At 48.0% G+C, this 20,474-nt stretch overlaps 1 protein-coding gene and 2 long non-coding RNA genes across 36 annotated transcripts in view; 1 reads left to right on the top strand and 2 right to left on the bottom strand.

Moving 5' to 3' along the window:
- The window catches only part of PLA2G4C (phospholipase A2 group IVC), a 58,534-nt gene that overhangs the window by 6,655 nt on the left and 31,405 nt on the right, over positions 1 to 20,474 (bottom strand). For 32 of the 34 annotated variants that reach the window (XR_013409958.1, XR_013409961.1, XR_013409957.1 and 29 more), the window contains 4 exons: positions 19,287 to 19,394; positions 13,693 to 13,788; positions 7,976 to 8,130; positions 336 to 507 (listed from right to left, as the gene is read on the bottom strand). Coding sequence is in view for 29 of the 34 variants with exons in the window: in XM_077980636.1 (XP_077836762.1) it covers positions 336 to 507; positions 7,976 to 8,130; positions 13,693 to 13,788; positions 19,287 to 19,394 (531 nt within the window). In the remaining 5 variants the exon portion in view is untranslated. Of the gene's footprint in view, positions 1 to 335; positions 508 to 7,309; positions 7,645 to 7,975; positions 8,131 to 13,692; positions 13,789 to 19,286; positions 19,395 to 20,474 lie in introns of those variants that run through there. The other 2 variants (XM_077980640.1, XM_077980639.1) reach the window with 1 other exon arrangement.
- Positions 3,742 to 5,850, bottom strand: LOC144337237 (uncharacterized). Its single transcript, XR_013410038.1, has 2 exons — positions 5,054 to 5,850; positions 3,742 to 3,825 (listed from the first exon to the last, which is right to left on the bottom strand). It is a non-coding gene; the product is annotated as an uncharacterized LOC144337237 (long non-coding RNA).
- Positions 7,346 to 10,897, top strand: LOC144337246 (uncharacterized). Its single transcript, XR_013410048.1, has 5 exons — positions 7,346 to 7,453; positions 7,594 to 7,664; positions 7,860 to 8,017; positions 9,745 to 9,838; positions 10,701 to 10,897. It is a non-coding gene; the product is annotated as an uncharacterized LOC144337246 (long non-coding RNA).

The following is a 20,474-nucleotide window of genomic DNA, read 5'->3' on the forward strand; positions in this document are numbered from 1 at the left end:
TCCTGACCTTGTGATCCACCTGCCTCGGCCTCTCAAAGTGCTGGGATTACAGGTGTGAGCCACCGCGCCCAAATGATCTGATGGTTTTATAAGCATCTGGCAGTTCCCCTGCTGGCACTCACTTCTCCTTCCTGCCGCCTTGTGAAGAAGGTGCCTTGCTTCCCCTTCGCTTTCCACCATGATTGTAAGTTTCCTGAGGCCTCTCCAGCCATGCTGAACTGTGAGTCAACTAAACCTTCCTTTGTAAACTACCCAGTCTCAGGTATGTCTTTATTAGCAGTGTGAGAACAGACTAACATAGGTGGCTTCTCAACCTGCTTCTCCCCTGCACCTACCTCCACAGGCATCTGTGTTGAACAGGGGAAAATGCATCACCACTGGTCCGGTTTCTCCTTTCAGGATGTAGCAGCTGGCGGGGGCCTTGGACCACAAATCCAGCTTAGCCTCTTCTACGTGGGGAAAGGGGATCTTGTGGCGGCGGCAATAGTCAGTGGTAGCCCGGATGGTCTGAGAAGGAGGCAATAAGAAACTGTTGCAAGACCTCTCCCAGAAGACCTCCGGGGCCTGGAGACCTGACGGGACCTTAGCTAACAGTCCAGACACACGACAGAGCAGGGCTCAGCTTGGACAGGGACAACATCTTCTGTAAGGGAAAGAGTGAGCCTCTGCCATCACCTGCACGCCGAGTCCACCTGGAGACAATATTTGTGAGGTTAGAGAGTAACCTTTCGGGCTGGGGGCTGTGGGACTCAGAGGACAAGGAAAATGGTGCCTAGATGAGGCTTTGAATCCCAGCTCTGCCACAGAAAGATGTTGGAGACCTCATCTCTACAATAATTTTTTTTTTTTCAATTAGCCAGGCATAGGGGCATGCACAAGTAGCCCTAGCTACTCAGGAAGCTGAGATGGGAAGACCATTTGAGCCCAGGGGTCCAAAGAGATGTGTGGTATGGGTACATCTCACCACCTCTGCAAAGGAGCTCTGTAATATCCACCTCACAGGGGTATTTGGAAGATAAATGAGATATTCTCCATCATCACTGTGTAACAGAAATATAATGTCACCGTGAAGGTACTTTTCTTTTGTTTTCTTATTTTTTAGATGGAGTTTCACTCTTGTTGCCCAGGCTGGAGTGCAATGGCACGATCTTGGCTCACCGCAACCTCTGCCTCCCAGGTTCGAGCGATTCTCCTGCCTCAGCCTCCCGAGTAGCTGGGTTTACAGACATGTGCCACCATGCCCAGTTAATTTTGTATTTTTGGTAAAGACGGGGTTTCTCCATGTTGGTCAGGCTGGGGATCCTCAGGTGATCCACCCACCTCGGTTTCCCAAAGTGCTGGGATTACAGGAGTGAGCCACCGCGCCTGGACATAAAATACTTTTCTATTGTCTACTTGCTGCACTTGAAGAAAGCAAAAAGAAGTAGGATAAATTAATTTTAAAAATAAATTTTAAATAAAGGTGACAGCATGGGGAAACTTAATGAGAAGTAGTTTCTCAGTTGTAACAAATTTCATTTATTCTTTTTCCTACGACCTCCTTCCCTGCTGTCTTGAAGCAGAGCAAAAGGACACTGCATGTCTCGTTACTGTAGCACCGAGGTTACTGAAGTTACATAAAACACATCTCAGCCAGGCACGGTGGCTCAAGCCTGTAATCCCAGCACTTTGGGAGGCCGAGACGGGCGGATCACGAGGTCAGGAGATTGAGACCATCCTGGCTAACACGGTGAAACCCCAAAAACTAGCCGGGCGAGGTGGCGGGCGCCTGTAGTCCCAGCTACTCGGGAGGCTGAGGCAGGAGAATGGCGTAAACCCGGGAGGCGGAGCTTGCAGTGAGCTGAGATCTGGCCACTGCACTCCAGCCTGGGCGACAGAGCGAGACTCCGTCTCAAATAAAAAAAAAACAACAACAAAAAACATATCTGAGTCTCTGTGTCTTAGAAAGGCATCCGTTAAGTTCTGCAAGTTAACTGACAAAACTAAGCAAGGAGAATAAAGATAAATGTGGGCCAGGCGTGGTGGCTCACATCTGCAATCCCAGCACTTTGGGAGGCTGAGGCGGGCAGATCACTTGAGGTCAGGAGTTTGAGACCAACCTGGCCAACGCGGTGAAACCCTGTCTCTATTAAAAATACAAAAATTAGCCAGGAATGGTAGCGGGCGCCTGTAATCCCAGCTACTCGGGAGGCTGAGACAGGACAATCTCTTGAACCTGGGAGGCAGAGGTTGCAGTGAGCCCAGATAGCGCCATTGCACTCCAGCCTGGGCAACAAGAGTGAGACTCTGTCTCAAAAAAAAACAAAAAAAAAAACAAAAAAAAAAAAAGATAGGCTGGGCATGGTGGCTCATGGCTCATGCCTGTAATCCCAGCACTTTGGGAGGCTGAGGTGGGCAGATCACGAGGTCAAGAGATCGAGACCATCCTGGCTAACACAGTGAAACCCCATCCCTACTAAAATTGCAAAAAATTAGCCAAGCATGGTGGCAGGCACCTGTAGTCCCAGCTACTCAGGAGGCTGAGACAGGAGAATCACTTGAACATGGGAGGCAGAGATTGCAGTGAGCCCAGATAGCGCCACTGCACTCCAGCCTGGGTGATAAGAACGAGCCTCTGTCTCAAAAAAAAAAAAAAAAAAGATAAATGTATAAGTGTTTTTCCAGGAACAGAAAACCAAATACTGCATGTTCTCACTTCTAAGTGGGAGCTGAATGATGAGAACACATGGACACACAGAGGGGAACAACACACACTGGGGCGCAGTGCTGGCTGGAGGGTGGGAGGAGGGAGAGGATCAGGAGCTATAACTAATGGGTACTAGGCTTAATACCTGGATGATGAAATAATCGGTACAACAAATCCCCAGGACACAAGTTTACCTTTGGAACAAACCTGTACTTGAACCCCTGAACTTAAAAGTTAAAAAAAGATCAGTGTGTGTTTTGCACACAAATGCAGACTTTGCATAACCACGTGACTTCATAGTTGCGATCTCAAGAGAAAGGGCATTTCTCCTTTATCTTGTTCTTGCAGCTAACAAAAGAATACTTTAAATTTCTAAGCTTCTGAAGTGTTAGAGGAAGAGATGGCCCAGTAAAGATGTCAGAGGAATGTCTTATCCTTTTAGCATGTGGTTATTTTTCCTTATGTACTCAAAAGTGACTTCTTTGTTCAGAGGACTGGTGTTACAAGTAGAAACCACTTATTAGGTCTCAACAAGTGTTTCTTCTTCTTCCTCTTTCTTCTTCTTCTTCTTCTTCTTCTTCTTCTTCTTCTTCTTCTTCTTCTTCTTCTTCTTCTTCTTCTTCTTCTTCTTCTTCTTCTTCTTCTTCTTCTTCTTCTTCTTCTTCTTCTTCTTCTTCTTCTTCTTCCTTCTTCCTTCTTCCTTCCTTTCTTCTTCTTCTTCTTCTTCTTCTTCTTCTTCTTCTTCTTCTTCTTCTTCTTCTTCTTCTCCTTCTCCTTCTCCTTCTCCTTCTCCTTCTCCTTCTCCTTCTCCTCCTCCACCTCCTCCTCCTCCTCCTCTTCTCCTTCTCTTCTTCTTCTTCTTCCTCCTCCTCCTCTTCTTCTTCTTCTTCTTCTTCTTCTTCTTCTTCTTCTTCTTCTTCTTCTTCTTCTTCTTCTTCTCTTCTTCTCCTTCTCCTCCTCCACCTCCTCCTCTTCTCCTTCTCTTCTTCTTCTTCTTCTTCCTCTTCCTCTTCTTCTTCCTCTTCCTCTTCCTCTTCTTCCTCTTCTTCTTCTTCTTCCTCTTCTTCTTCTTCTTTTATTTTTTTGACAGAGTCTCACTCTGTTGCCCAGGCTGGCACAATCTTGGCTCACTGCAACCTCTGCCTCCCAGGTTCAAGTGATCCTCCTGCCTCAGACCCCCAGTAGCTGGGATTACAGGCACGTGCCGCCATGCCTGGCTAATTTTTGTATTTTTAGTTTAGTTGTATCTAGGGTTTCACCATGTTGGCCAGGCTGGTCTCGAACTCCTGACCTCAGGTGATCCACTCGCTTCTGCCTCCCAAAGTGCTGGGATTACAGGTATGAGCCACCGCACCCGGCCTCTTCTTCTTATTTTATATTGAGTTGAATATTTGACTCTAACACTTTCCTACATATACTTATCTTTAGAGACAGGATCTTGCTGTGTCACCCAGGCTGGAGTGCAGTGGTGCAATCATGGCTTACTGCAGTCTCAAGCTCCTAGGCCCAGGGGATCCCATCTCAACCTCCTAAGTAGCTGGGACTACAGGCGTGAGCCACCATGCCCATCTAACTAAAAAAAAAAATTTTGGGCCGGATGTGGTGGCTCACGACTGTAATCCCAGCACTTTCGGAGGCTGAGGCGGGTGGATCACCTGAGGTCAGGAGTTCAAGACCAGCCTGACCAACATGGAGAAACCCCGTCTCTACTAAAAATACAAAAATTAGCCGGGCATGGTGGTACATGCCTGTAATCCCAGCAACTCATGAGGCTGAGGCAGGAGAATCACTTGAACCCGGGAGGCGGAGGTTGCAGTGAGCCGAGATCTCTCCATTGCACTCCAGCCTGGGCAACAAGAGCAAAACTCTGTCTCAAAAGAAAAAAAAAAAATTTGTGTAGAGGTGGGGTCTTGCTATGTTGCCCAGGCTGGTCTCAAATTGCTGATCTCAAGTGATCCTCCCACTTTGGCCTCCCAAAGCACTGAGATTACAGGAGTGAGCCACCATACCCAGCCACTTTTCTACACATAAAACAGAAATATCATGAAGGTGCTTCATAATTGTATTACAGAGGAATTTACTCTCATAAGTACCTTTTAAAGATCTGACATTCGGCTGGGCATCGTGGCTCACGCCTATAATCCCAGCACGTTGGGAGGCTGAGGTGGGCGGATCACCTGAGGTCAGGAGTTCGAGACCATCCTGGCCAACATGGTGAAACCCCGTCTCTACTAAAAAAACAAAAATTAGCCATGCATGGTGGCGCACGCCTGTAATCCCAGCTACTCGGGAGGCTGAGGCAAGAGAATCACTTGAACCCAGGAGGCGGAGGTTGCAGTGAGCCAAGATCACATCTCAAAAACAAACAAACAAAAAAGATTTGACATTCAACTATAGCATCTACATGTTGGTTAGTTTTCTTACAAGCCCCATCATAAAAATAATTAAAGATGAATTTGAGAAAAATGAAAAAAACTTAGATGATCAGGTTCTGTTAAATTGTTACAGATATATCTTGCTTAAATTTCTGTTTATTAATTTGTAACCACCTAATTACATTAAGCACATTTGAAAGAAAAAGTTTTATCTCATGCAATATGTCAAAAGTATGATTGCCTCGATGTGTGATGGTGAATATTAGGTGTCGACTTGATTGGATTGAAGGGTGCCTAGAAAGCTGGTATCGTTTCCGGGTGTGTCTGTGAGGGTGCTGTCAGAGGAGATGAGCATTTGAGTCGGTGGGCTGGGAGAGGGAGACCCACCCTCAGTGTGGGTGGGCACCCTCCAGTTGGCTGCCAGTGTGACTAGAACAAAGCAGGCAGAAGCTGGCTTGCTGGGTCGTCTGGCTTTCATCTTTCTCCCGTGCTGGATGTTTCCTGCCCTTGAACATAACATTCCAGGTTTTTTGGCCTTTGGATGCTTAGATTTACACCAGAGGCTCGCCAGGGACTCTAGGGCCTTTGGCTACAGACGAAGGCTGCACCGTGGGCTTCCCTACTTTTTTTTTTTTTTTTTTTTTTGAGATGGAGTTTTGCTCTTGTTGCCTAGCTTGGAGTGCAATGGCGCAATCTTGGTTCACTGCAATCTCCGTCTCCCGGGTTCAAGTGATTCTCCTGCCTCAGCCTCCCAAGTAGCTGGGATTACAGGCACTCGTCACCACGCCAGCTACATTTTCTATTGTTAGTAGAGATGGAGTTTCACCAGGTTGGCCAGGCTGAGGTCGAACTCCCGACCTCAGGTGATCCACCTGCCTCAGCCTCCCAAAGTGCTGGGATTACAGGCATGAGCCACTGCACCCGGCTGGGCTTCCCTACTTTCCAGGCTTTCAGACTCGGACTGAGGCACTATTGGTTTGTTTCTTCCTCAGCTTGCAGACGGCCTATTGTAGGGCTCCACCTTGTGATCATGAAACTCCCTTTCATCTAGACGTAGGTCCTATTGGTTCTGTCCCTCTGGAGAAACCTGCCTAGTACATCAATATACCAATCATGAATAAAGTCTTCTACATGCGTTTTCCATATGCGGTCATTAACATCTGAGGTGTATTTTATCCTCACAGCACACCTTATCTTGGGCCAGGCACATCTCAAGTGCTCAAATGCCACATGTGGCCGGCAACCACAGTACTGGACACCGTAGGTCTCCGAAGTCATCTTTGATTGAAGTTTAACAAATGCTGCTGTTTTTCTTACCATTACTCTTGCTATTCTCATCATCACCAGATACGCATTGTTGTTCATCCTGAACACCAGCTATGGACCAGGCATGGTGCCGAGGCTCTGCAGATCTCCTGTGAGCCAGATGATACGATTCCCATTTTCAGGATGAGAAAACTGAGGCTCAGAGGTTAAGCCTATCGCTTGGGGTCATGCAGCAGAGATTTGGCAGAAAAGGACTCCCAAGACCTTGATAGTTCCACCTTTATCATATTGTCTTGGGATCTTTATTTCAGCAGAAATCCTAAGACCAGAAAGCCTGGGTATTCCAAGGCCCAGGGTCTAGAAAGATGGTGACAAGTGGGTTTTGGCTCATGGCATGGGGAGGAGGATGGACATTCCTAATTCATATTATAGAATGTAAACTGATAGATGTGTGTGAATATAAGTATATATATTACACATAAATATAATAGATGATATGTTTTACCATGATTATTTTATACATACTACTATGTATTGATATATATCATGTAATAGTTACATATTATGTACATGTATATTGTATGTGTATATATTTTTAAAGAAAATAGCTGGGCAGGGTGGCTTGTGCCTGTAATCCTAGCATTGGGTGGTAGGAGAATTGCTTGAGGCCAGGAGTTCAAGACCAGCCTGGGCAACATAGCAAGACCCTGTCTCTAAAACAATTTAGAAAACCAGCCTGGCGTGGTGGTGTGTGCCTGCGGTGCCAGCTACTTGGGAGGGTGAGGTGGGAGGATCACTTGAGCCCAGGAGGTTGAGGCTGCAGTGAGCTATGATCACACCACTGCACTCCAGCTTGGGCGTTAGGGTGAGACCCAGTCTCCAAAGGAGGGCAGGGCAGGGCAGGGCAGAGAAGGAGAGGGGAGGGGAGGAGAGGAAAGAAGAGGAAGAAAACGTTTATAAACCCCACAGTAAATGGCAGGCACTGTGCTAAACACTTCACATGTATTAACAAGTATTAATTTAAACCACAGAACAACTCCTGGGGGAGCCATCGTTAGCCCAGTTTTACAGCTGAGGAAACCAAGAGGCACAGAAGTTACATACATTGGATCAGGCCACACAGCTGGTAAGTGGCAGACTCGGGATATGAAGGCAGGGATAACGGATCCTAGTGGTCACGGTGAAGGTGCAATGTATGCTAAGCACGAATATACTGGCATATGTTCTCACTCAGCAAACATTTATCGAGGGCCACTATCTGCCCAGGAAGCCCAGATGAGCAGGAAGACACGCCCTCGGGGCTGGAGACATGCACGCCTGGGGAAGGAGGTGCACAGGTGAGGAGCTAGACTGTCGCAGGTCAAACTGGTATGAATGGGCAGGCAAGGCGCAGAAGTGGGGAGCGTCATCTGCCAGGAAGAGGGGCCCGGGAAGGTCTGGGATGGCTTTGGATCAAAAGCTCGTTGGATGTGGCCGACTGCGGGTGCTTCGGGAGCAATGGGTGAGTTGATTTGGCTCTCAGGACTTCCCAGCCAGCACCTCCCCACCGCCCACTTTCCACTTTCCGCGTCCTCAGTTCCTCCTCAAAGTCAGCTTCACTGCAGCCCACCTCCCACCCAGGACCAGCCCCAAGGCCCTTCTCGATTACCTCGAAAGGATCTCCGGCACTGAAGTCAAAGGAGAGGATGAGGTGAACCTCCCGTGTCGGGGGCAGCACAAGTGGGAAGGGAGTGTTGATGGCTAAACCAGCATCCACCAGGTGGAGGTGCCTCCGGCTACTCATTGTCTTGTCCCGGATGCCACCTGCGGTGCCCAGGAAGAAAGAGGATCAGCTGCTTCCAGGGACTGAAAACAAGACTTGTAAATGGAAGGCAGGGAGGGGGATGGGAAGATGATTATTGTCAGTGTAGACAGCAGTCGTGAGGTTGCCCACTAGGTGCTGACTTCTGTCTCTTCCCAGATTCACATGTTGAAGCCCTGATTCATATGTTGAGGCATGGTGCCTCACGCCTATAATCCCAGCACTTTGGGAGGCTGAGGCGGGCGGATCACTTGAGGTCAGGAGTTCAAGATCAGCCTGGCCAACACGGTGAAACCCTGTCTCTACTAAAATACCAAGATTAGCTGGGCGTGGCAGCATGTGCCTGTAATCCCAGCTACTTGGGAGGCTGAGGCAGGAGGATCATTTGAACCCATGAGGCGGAGGTTGCACGGAGCTGAGATCACGCCACTGCACTCCAGCCTGGGTGACAGAGCGAGACTCCATCTCCAAATAAATAATTCAAACACATGTTAAAGCCCTTACACCCAGTACCTTAGAATGTGACTGTATTTGGAGACAGGGTCTTTAAAGAAGTAATTAATAGGGTTTTTGGCGTGAAGTTCCAAACAAAGCTGCCTTCTCAGCAGCAATACGTGAGAATGTTGTTAACCCAGTATTTCTGAGACAGGTCTCGGTCAGTGTAGAAAGTTTATTTTGCCAAGGTTAAGGACGCATGCCCGTGACGCAGTCTCAGGAGGTCATGATGACATGTGCCCAAGGCGGTTGGGGCACAGCTTGGTTTCGACATTTTAGGGAGACCTGAGACGTCAATATATGTAAGATGAACACTGGTTCGGTCTGGAAAGGTGGGACAACTCAAAGCAGGGAAGGGGCTTCCAGGTCACAGGTAGATAGGAAGTAAATGGTTGCATTCTTTTTTTTTTTTGAGATGGAGTCTCGTTCTGTCGCCCAGGCGGGAGTGCAGTGGCGCGATCTCAGCTCACTGCAACCTCTCCCTCCTGGCTTCAAGCGATTCTCTGCCTCAGCCTCCCGAGCAGCTGGGATTACAGGCACCCGCCACCATGCTGGGCTGATTTTTGTATTTTTAGTAGAGACAGGGTTTCCCCATCTTGGCCAGGCTGGTCTTGAACTCCTGACCTCGTGATCTGCCCACCTCAGTCTCCCAAAGTGCTGGGATTACAGGCGTGAGCCATCTAGCCCGGCCAACATTCTTTCCAGTTTCTGATTAGCCTTTCCAACTGGAGGCAATCAGATATGCATTTATCTCAGTGAGCAGAGGGGTGACTTTGAATCAAATGGGAGGTAGGTTTGCCCTAAGCCGTTCCCAGCTTGACTTTTCCCTTTGGCTTGGTGATTTTGGGGTCCCAAGATTTATTTTCCTTTCACAGCATAAACCAAAAATAAAATGATAAGCACCCTCCACCACCTCAACCATCTGAATGAACCCTTCCTCTTGGCCAGGGTACTCCAAAGTTAACCTGAAAACCTAGCCCTGGCCGTGACAGGAAGGGAGGGTCAGACATGCCTCACAACGCCCTCCTCCCTTTGGGAATTTAGGGAAAGCTGACCAGCATTTAACATCAACACAGAGCTTAAATCTGATAAGAACCATTCCCAATCTATTCTCTCTGCAGCTTGCTACCTGGAGCCTCCATCTGTTACTGGAAAGGGGTCCCGATCCAGACCCCAAGAAAGGGTTCTTGGATTTCACACAAGAAAGAATTCAGGGTGAGTCCACAGTGCAAAGTGAAAGCAAGTCTGTTAAGAAAGCAAAGGGGTGAAAGAAGTTACTCCACAGACAGAGTAGGGTGTTCCCGAAAGTCAGAGGAGGAATGCATCACCTCCTTCTTTTGTTACATATAGGAAAACAACAACAACAACAAAATATGGGGAGATGTGCTCTGCTAGAAGGGTTTGTGATAAAGGGTTGATTTTCATAATTACTATATTTTGGCTGGGCGCGGTGGCTCATGCCTGTAATCTCAGCATTTTGGGAGGCCGAGGCGGGTGGATCACCTGAGGTCAGGAGTTTGAGACCAGCCTGGCCAACATGGCGAAACCCTGTCTCTACTAAAAATACAAAAATTAGCAGGGTGTGGTGGCGCATGCCTGTAATCCCAGCTACTTGGGAGGCTGAGGCGGCAGAATCGCTTGAACCTGGGAGACAGAGGTTGCAGTGAGCCGAGATTGTTCCACTGCACTCCAGCCTGGGTGACAAAGAGCAAACCTCTGTCTAAAACAAGAAACAAAAAACAACAACAAAAAAAGAAAAACAAAAACAAAAACAAAAAACCACAATTACCATATTTTGCAAGAACTTATATTATTATTTTTAAAGCAAAATTAGGAATGCTTCTGTTCTCAAGATATCAGGATATCAGGACATTCCTGGGTCTGAGTCTATTTAGTAAACATTATTAATCTGTTCCCTTAACCATAAACACCTAGGGGCTAGGAATGCCTAACTTCCTGGGGATACAGCCCAGCAAGGCTGAGCCTCATTTTTCCTAGCCCTCATTCAAGATGGAGTCACTCTGGTTCAAATGCCTCTCACACATCTGCATAACAAAACTTTGAAACATTCCAATAGAATGATAGTGCTCTTCTAAGAAGAGGGGATTAGAACATAGATACACATGAAGCAAAGACCATGCGAGGATGCAGGGAGAAGGCGCTGTCTGCAAGCTGCCGAGAGAGGCCTCAGAAGGAACCCACCCCACAGACACCTTGATTTTGGACTTCCAGCCTTGAGAATGGTGAGAAAATAAATGTCTGTTGTTTAAGTCACCCAGTCTGTGGGATTTTGTCACAGCAGCCCGAGCAGACTAGGATAGTACCGCTGGGAATGGTTCCTCTTGTCAATGAAAAGAGTCAAACTATGGAAGATATTTGAAGAGGTTTATTCTGAGCCAAATGTGAGTGACCAATGGCCCATGATGCAGTCCTCAGGAGATCCTGAGAATGTGTGGCCAAGGTGGTCGGGGCACAGCCTAGGTTTATACATTTTAGGGAGACACGAGACATCAATCAAATACATCTAAGATATACCTTGGTTCGGTCCAGAAAGGTGAGACAACTTGAAGTGGTGGAGGGGTGGAGGTGAGGGGTGAGGAGGGGTGGGGGTGCTTCCAGGTTATAGGTAGATTTAAAATTTTCTGACTGATGGCTGGGCACAGTGGCTAACACCTGTACACCTATAATCCCAGCACTTTGGGAGGCCAAGGTGGGTGGATCATCTGAGGTTAGGAGTTCGAGACCAGCCTGGCCAATGTGGTGAAACCCCATCTCCACTAAAAATACAAAAATTAGCTGAGCATGGTGATAGGTGCCTGTAATCCCAGCTACTCAGGAGGCTGAGGCAGGAGAATCGCTTGAACCCAGGAGGTGGAGGTTGCAGTGAGCCAAGATAGTGCCACTATACTGCAGCCTGGGTGACAGAGCGAAACTCCATCACTAAACAAATAAATAAATAAATAAATGGAAAATAAAAATATATGATTGGCTATTGGTTTAAAGAGTTATTAGCAATAGAAAGGAATGTCTGGGTTATGACAAGGGGTCGTGGAGACCGAAGTTTTATCACGCAGATGAAGCCTCCAGGTAGCAGGCTTCAGAGACAACAGAATGTAAATGTTTCTTATTAGACTTAAAATCTGTGTTGAGATAGCTCACATCTGTAATCCCAACACTTTGGGAGGCCAAGGTGGGTAGATCACGAGGTCAGGAGTTCGAGACCAGCCTGACCAACAAGGAGAAATCCTGTCTCTACTAAAAATACAAAATTAGCCGGGTGTGGTGGCGCATGCCTGTAATCCCAGCTACTCGGGAGGCAGGAGAATCGCTTGAACTTGGGAGGCCTAGATTGCGGTGAGCCAAGATCATGCCATTGCACTCCAGCCTGGGCAAAAAATGCAAAACTCCATCTCAAAAATAAAAAACAAAAACAAAAAAACTGTGTTGACATGACTGCTAGTTGGCTTTTTCTGAATTCCAAAAGAGAGGAGGGTTATAAGGAGGCATGTCCAACCCCCATTTCCCATCATGGCCTGAACCCATTTTTCAGGTTAACTTTGGAGTGCCCTGGCTGAGAGGAGAGGTCCATTCAGATGGTTGGGTGGTGCGGGGCTTAGAATTTTATTTTTGGTTTACACTCTCATATATTGCTACTGAGAAAGCAACTTCATCCACACCCTTCAGAGAGAAATTTGATGCTAAAACATTCATCGCCATGATCCAGTGACTCGACGCTTGAAAGTGTATTCCGAGGCCATAAGACCTGGCAGCTGTGTGGCATGGTGCTCAGACACAGCTCAAGTCCTGTGTTTCTGGCAGGAAGCACCCCGGGAGAGGTGAGCAGGACTGACATCCAGCCAGGGTTCCCTTCCCAGGCCACACACAGCCCTGGCCAAGGGGGCACATTTTAGAATTCACCGCCCTGGGAGATGCACCTTTTCCTGACTTGCACAAGGGCAACAGGGCCACGAACATAAAGATGTTCACTATAGTCTTGTAACAAAAGAGTGGGGAAGGCTAGGTGTGGGGTGGCTCACACCTGTAACCCCAGCACTTTGGGAGGCCGAGGTTGGAGGCTGGCTTGAGCCCAGGAGTTCAAGATCAGTCTGGGCAACATAGTGAGACCCCATCTCTATGGAAAATAAAAACAAAAATTAGCCGGGCATGATGCTGTGTGCCTGTGTTCCCAGCTACTCGGGAGGCTGAAATGGGAGGATTGCTTGAGCTGGGAAGGCCGAGGCTGCAGTGAGCCATGATTGCACCACTGCATTCCCAACCTGGGAAACAGAGCAAGACACACACACACGAGTGATCTCCACCAGCAATGAACATTGCAGCTTATGGAGACTATTAAATGGCCTTAGTGTGAGTTCCCAGGAGCCTGACATCAATTCCGCCCGAATGACAGGGTCAGCCCCATGAAGGGAAAACCCATACAAGTGTTTCTTTTTGTTTGTTTGTTTTAAGATAGTGTCTCGCTCTGTCGCCAGGCTGGTGTGCAGTGGGATGATCTCGGCTCACTGCAACCTCTGCCTCCTGGATTCAGACGACTCTCCTGCCTCAGCCTCCCGAGTAGCTGGGACTACAGGCACCCGCCACCATGTCCGGCTAATTTTTGTATTTTTAGTAGAGTCAGGGTTTTACCACGTTGGCCAAGCTGGTCTTGAACTCCTGACCTCAAGTGATCCACCCACCTCGGCCTCCCAAACTGCTGGGATTACAGGCGTGAGCCACTGTGCTGGCTCATAGAAGTGTTTTTTTAAAGACCAGGTCCTAGGACTAGCTGACAAGAAATTAGGGTTTTTGCATTTTTGCAAAACCAGAGAAAACCATCAGTGAGGCTTTTCACGATGACTGGGACTCACAGTGAGGCCACACATTTTTCAGTATGGACCACACCACCGAGCGAAGGTTCCCCTAATCAGACCCCTGGGCATGTTGACACCAGCCCGGCTCCAAAGCTCTGGTGAAGGACCAGCCTGGGATTGTTTCAGGCCCCACCCCTTCCCCTACTCCAGCCCATTCACACGCACGGACAGACCAGGGCGGTGGGAGGAGGGTCTTCTCACCGTGTTTGTACAGGAAGTTGTGAGTGGTTCCCCATTCCCACTTTGAAGCGCAAATGCCTGTTTTTCTCACAAAATCCAAAAAGTCACTGACTGAGCCTAGAGAAAGAAGCCGAGACAGCCAAGGTGAGTACAGGAGACTGAGTAGTTTCTGCCCCCACCAAAGTCAAACGTGGAAGCCCTCATCCCCCACGGGGTTGTATTTAGAGACAGGGCCTTTAAAGAGGTCATTCTGGGGCCGGGCGCGGTGGCTCAAGCCTGTAATCCCAGCACTTTGGGAGGCCGAGACGGGCGGATCACGAGGTCAGGAGATCGAGACCATCCTGGCTAACACGGTGAAACCCCGTCTCTACTAAAAAAAAATACAAAAAACTAGCTGGGCGAGGTGGCGGGCGCCTGTAGTCCCAGCTACTCGGGAGGCTGAGGCAGGAGAATGGCAGGAACCCGGGAGGCGGAGCTTGCAGTGAGCCGAGATCGCGCCACTGCACTCCAGCCTGGGTGACAGAGCCAGACTCCGTCTCAAAAAAAAAAAAAAAAAAAAAAAAAAAAAAGAGGTCATTCTGGGCCGGGGGCGGTGGCTCATGCCAGGAATCCCAGCGCTTTGGGAGGCCGAGGTGGACAGATCACAATGTCAAGAGATTAAGACCATCCTGGCGGACATGGTGAAACCCCGTCTCTACTAAAAATACAAAAATGAGCTGGGCATGGTGGCAGGCGCCTGTAGTCCCAGCTACTTGGGAGGCTGAGGCAGGAGAATCACTTGAACCTGGGAGGTGGAGGCTGAAGTGAGCTGAGATCGTGCCACTGCACTCCAGCCTGATGACAGAGCGAGACTCCGTCTTATCATCACTCATCATCACTCGCCATCAGAGAAATGCAAATCAAAACCACAATGAGATACCATCTCACACCAGTTAGAATGGCCATCATTAAAAAGTCAGGAAACAACAGGTGGAGAAACAGGAACACTTTTACACTGTTGGTGGGACTGTAAACTACTTCAACCATTGTGGAAGACAGTGTGGTGATTCCTCAAGGATCTAGATCCAGAAATACCATTTGACCCAGCCATCCCATTACTGGGGATATACCCAAAGGATTATAAATCATGCTGCTATAAAGACACATGCACACGTATGTTTATTGCAGCACTATTCACAATAGCAAAGACTTGGAACCAACCCAAATGTCCATCAATGACAGACTGGATTAAGAAAATGTGGCACATATACACCATGGAATACTATGCAGCCATAAAAAAGGATGAGTTCATGTCCTTTGTAGGGACATGGATGCAGCTGGAAACTATCATTGTCAGCAAACTATCGCAAGAACAGAAAACCAAACACCGCATGTTCTCACTCGTAGGTGGGAATTGAACAATGAGATCACTTGGACACAGGAAGGGGAACATCACACACTGGGGCCTATTGTGGGGTGGGGGAAAGGGGAAGGGATAGCATTAGGGGATATACCTAATGTAAATGATGGGTTAATGGGTGCAGCACACCAACATGGCACATGTATTCATATATAACAAACCTGCATGTTGTGCACAGGTACCCTAGAACATAAAGTAAAATAAAAAAATAAAAATAAAAAATAAAAATCTAAAAAATTAAAAAAAATTTAAAAAAAGAGAGTCATTCAGGATAACTGAGGTCATGAGAGTAGGATCCTAATTCAATAGGACTGGGGTCTTCATGAGAAGAGGAAGAGCACCAGGCGCCAGAGTAATCCCAGGACTTAGGAAGGCCAAGGTGAGAGGATCGCTTGAGCCCAGAAGTTGGAGACCAGCTTGGGCAAGATAGTAAGACCGCATCTTTACAAAAATAAAATAAAATAAAATAAAAAATAAAATAAGCAAACTAGCTGGGCATATGAATGCAAGCCTGTGGTCCCAGCTATTCAGGAGGCTGAGGCAGGAGGATCACTCGAACCTGGGAGTTCAAGGCTGAAGTGAACTATGATTGTGCCACTGCACTCCAGCCTGGGGAACAGAGTGAGACATTGTATCAAAAAAAACAAAAAAACAAAAACAAAAACAAAAAAAAACAAAGAAAACACCAAGAATGCATGTGCACAGAGGAAAGGTCGGGCTGGGAGGATGCAGTGAGAAAGCGACAGTTCATCTGCAAGCCACGGAGAGAGGCCTTAGGAGAAACCGACCCCGCTGGCACCTTGATCTTGGACTTCCTGCCTGCAGAATTGTGAGAAAATAAGGCTGGGCACAGTGACTCACACCTGTAATTCCAGCACTTTGGGAGGCCCAGGTGGGTGGGTCACTTGAGGTCAGGGGTTCGAGACCAGCTTGGACAACATGGGGAAACCCCTGTCTCAAAAAAAGAAAAAAAAAAAAGCCAGGCGCAGTGACTCACGCCTGTAATCCCAGCACTTTGGGAGGCCCAAGCGGGCGGATCATGAAGTCAGGAGATCGAGACTATCCTGGCTAACACGGTGAAACCCTGTCTCTACTAAAAATACAAAAAATTAGCCGGGTGTGATGGCAGGCGCCTGCAGTCCCAGCTGTTCGGGAGGCTGAGGCAGGAGAATGGTGTGAATCCGGGAGGCGGAGCTTGCAGTGAGCCGAGATCTCGCCACTGCACTCCAGCCTGGGCGACAGAGCGAGACTCCATCTCAAAAAAAAAAAAAAAAAAGAACCGTGAGAAAATAAAAAGCCTCTAGTTGAAGCCACCCCGCCTGTAGTATTTGCTAGGGCAGGAGAGCTGACAAATCCGGCAAGCTGGGAAAGGTTGGCATCCAGGGGCCTCAGGGTCCTGGCCATCCGATCCAGCATCTATCATTGAGCCACTGGTGAGACACGACTTTGGGCCATTGGGGTGGAGGGAGTTGGCAAAGAAAAGATGGAGATTTAATGACTGTATGATCACCTGTGTGCCTGGAGAAATGAGCTTGTTTTCTTTAGGTTCATGGGGGAGGACGATGCAGAATGTTCCAGGAGCTGTTCTAAAGTGCCCAGCACATTTTCCTGTGCTCCTGTCCTCAGCCCAAGGGGCTGCCAAGTCACTGAGGCGTAAATCAGGTCATCACCCCAGACTTCTGCCTCTTCCTCACCCTCACACCGGAGTATCACCAAGACCTGCCAGTTCCACCTCCTGATCATCTTTTCAGTGTCTCTGCTCCTCCCAGTCTCAGCTACCAGGACCTTATGCAGTATCTTTTCCATCCAGGATGCAACACAGCCTCCCGCTCTGATTTCTTTCTTCCTGGTTTTCCAGCCTCAGTCCTCTCTGAACAGCATGGGCAGAGCGGTAAGAGAGCAAAGCTAGTAGGGAGGTGGGTGCTTGAGCTAGATGCCGATTTGAATTTGACTTCATCACTCATTAGCTGTGAGACCCTGAGCACGTTACTTTTATTTATTTATTTTTTTCTTGAGACAGAGTCTCAGACTGGAGTGCAGTGGTGCAATCTCAGCTCACTGCAACCTCCGCCTCCTGGGCTCAAGGGATTCTCCCGCCTCAGTCTCCCGAGTAGCTAGGACTACAGGCACCCACCGCTACGCCCGGCTAACTATTTTTTTTTTTTTTTTGTATTTGTAATAGAGAAGGGGTTTTGCTATGTTGGCCGGGCTGGTCTCGAACTCCTGACCTCAGGTGATCCACCCACCCTGGCCTCCCAAAGTGCTAGGATTATGAGCATGAGCCACTGCACCGGGCCCCCGAGCAAGTTACTTAACATCTCTGTTCTCATCTGTAAAACCAGGAAGAGAGTAACGCCTATCCCTTGTAGTTTTATGAGGAATAAATAAGAGTCTGCCTATAGCACTTAGGATGTTGGGAGGATGGTTTAACATGTCATCTAGGCTAGGCCACAGTAACCAGTTATTTAATCAAATGCTAGCCTAGGTGTGGCTGTGAAGGTATTTTGTAGATGTGGTTGACGGCTACAATTAGTTGACTTCAAGAAGATTATTCTCAGTGATGTGGGTGGGCCTCATCTACTCAGTTGAAGGCTTTAAGGGCAAAACAGTTTGTAGAGAAGAAATTCTGCCCCCAGACTGGAGCATCAAATCCTGTCTCAGGAACGCATTACCATGCCCAGCTAATTTTTTACAAAAAATTTTTGTAGAGATGGGGTCTTGCTATGTTGCCCAAGCTGGTCTTGAATTCCTGGGGTCAAGTGATCTTCCTGCCTCAGCCTCCCAAAGTGCTGGGATTACAGGTGCGAGCCACTGCACCGAGCCCTCTTCATAGAAATTAGCCCAGTCGGGGATGAACTTACCTGTCTATTCTCCATCTCGTCCTCTAGACTGTGAGTCCTCCAGGGAGGCACCTGGTCTGTCATTTCCCCTTTGTCACCCCTACCCCCAGCCTGCTATTAGGAGAGTTATTATTTCATGCTAATGACTCAAGACATCCTAAATGGATGGATGGCCGGGTGGATGGATAGAGGGTGGGCGTATCAGTCCATTCTTGCATTGCTATAAAGAAGTACCCAAGGTTGGATAATTTATAAAGAAAAGAGGTTTAATTGGCTCACAGCTCTGGATGCTGTATAGGAAGCATGGTGCTGGCATCTGCTTCTGGTGGGGCCTCAGGAAGCTTCCAATCATGATGGAAGGTGAAGGGAGAGCAGGTACATCACTTGTCGGGAAGAGGAGAAGAGAGCGAGGGGGACGGTGCCACACACTTCTAAACAACTGTATCTCACATAAACTCAGAGCAAGCACTCACTAATCACCAAGAGGATGACGCTAAGCCATTCAGGAGGGATCCGTCCCCCTGATCCAATCACCTCCCACCAGGCCCCACCTCCAACACTGGGGATTACGTTTCTTTTTCTTTTAATTTAATTTAATTTTAAGTTCTGGGATACATGTGCAGGACGTGCAGATTTGTTACACAGGTAAACGTGTGCCATGGTGGTTTGCTGCACCTATCAACCCATCACCTAGGTATTAAGCCCTGCATGCATTAGCTATTTATCCTGGTGCTCTTCTTCTTCCCACCCCCACCCAACAGGCCCCAGTGTGTGCTGTTCCCCTCCCTGTGTTCATGTGTTCTCATCATTCAGCTCCCACTTATAAGTAAGAACATGTGGTGTTTGGTTTTCTGTTCCTGCATTGGTTTGCTGAGGATAATGGCTTCCAGCTCCACCCATGTCCCTGCAAAGGACATGATCTTGTTCCTTTTTCTGGCTGCATAGTATTCCATGGTGTATATGTACCACATTTTCTTTATCCAGTCTATCATTGATGGGCATTTGGGATGATTCCATGTCTTTGCTATTGTGAATAGTGCTGCAGTGAACATACACGTGCCTGTATCTTTCTAACAGAACGATTTCTATTCCTTTGGGCATATACCCAGTAATGGGATGGCTGGGTCAAATGGTATTTCTGGATCTAGATCCTTGAGGAATTGCCACACTGTCTTCTACAATGGTTGAACTAATTTACATTGGGGGATTACATTTCAACATGAGATTTTGGAAGGGAGCAAGCATCCAAACTGTACCAGCGGGACATCGGGTCATGTCCCCTGCAGGACTGGCCCACAGGGGTGGGGAAGAGCAAGAGGAGAGAGAAGGTTGGTGGCACTTACTGTTGATGACACTTATTACACTAGGCACGGTACCTTTACTTTCGGGGTGCTCATCGGGCTGCTCCTGCTTTTCCAGGGAGGTCCTGGTCCAATTCTCGAGCATCTCAGTCAGCCAGTTGTAATTAGGCTCACCGCCTTCATCTACGTCAAGAAACCCAGGTGGTCTCAGATGCTGTCTAAGTACCCTGCCGAGAACACCACAGACCCTGTTCTGCCTCACCTTCTGTAATGCCCTGCAGTTCCTCCCGAGGTGACCTCCTTCTCCAGGTGACCCTCTCTCCCCTTGCCTTCTGCTGACCTCCATGTTACCTTGCTCTCTCTGACTTTCTGGCCTCTTTATTCTAGCTCCTTCACCTCTGCCTCCACCTCTACTCATCTTTTGCATGCTCATCTTATTCAGGGTTTGAGGCAAAGTCTTCTCTTTTTATTTATTTATTTATTTATTTATTTATTTGAGACAGAGTCTTGCTCTATTGCCCAGGCTGGAGTGCAATGGGGTAATCTCAGCTCACTGCAACCTCTGCCTCCCAGTTTCAAGCGAATCCCCTGGCTCAGCCTCTGGAGTATCTCGGACTATAGACGTGCACCACCACCAGGCCCGGCTAATTTTTGTATTTTTAGTACAGACAAGGTTTCACCATTTTGGCCAGGCTGGTCTCGAACTCCTGACCTCAAGTGATCCACCCGCCTCGGCCTCCCAAAGTGCTGGGATTACAGGCATTGAGCTACCATGCCTGGTACCCCCCCTTTTATTTTTATCCATACTCATGAATTAGATGATGCTCAACTCTCTCTCTCTCACACACACACTGATAATAGCTCTGCTCACATTTGCTGAGCTTATGATAAGCCAGGCTTATCTTGGAGCATTTTGCATAAATTCTACCCTTCAGTCTTCACCGCATTCCTTGGAGTGAGCTCTCTGAGGCTTCTTTTATAAGGGATTAATCCGAATCAAGAGGGCTCTACCCTCATGCTCTCAACACCTCCCAAAGGCCCCATCTCTTAATACCATCACCTTGGGGTTGATATTTCTTTGTTGTTGTTGAGACAAGTTCTCACTCTGTCGCCCAGGCTGGAGTGCAGTGGCACAGTCACCAGCCTACCATCCCATAACGTTCGTTAGCCATTTGTAGGTTGGAGATAGATTCTCCTTCCAGACTTTTCTATAACCAGCATATGGTGAATGCTGATGTCAAAAAACAATATTAAAGCGTGTCA

This window comes from Macaca mulatta, chromosome 19 (genome assembly GCF_049350105.2).
Source record: "Macaca mulatta isolate MMU2019108-1 chromosome 19, T2T-MMU8v2.0, whole genome shotgun sequence".
NCBI lineage: Eukaryota > Metazoa > Chordata > Mammalia > Primates > Cercopithecidae > Macaca > Macaca mulatta.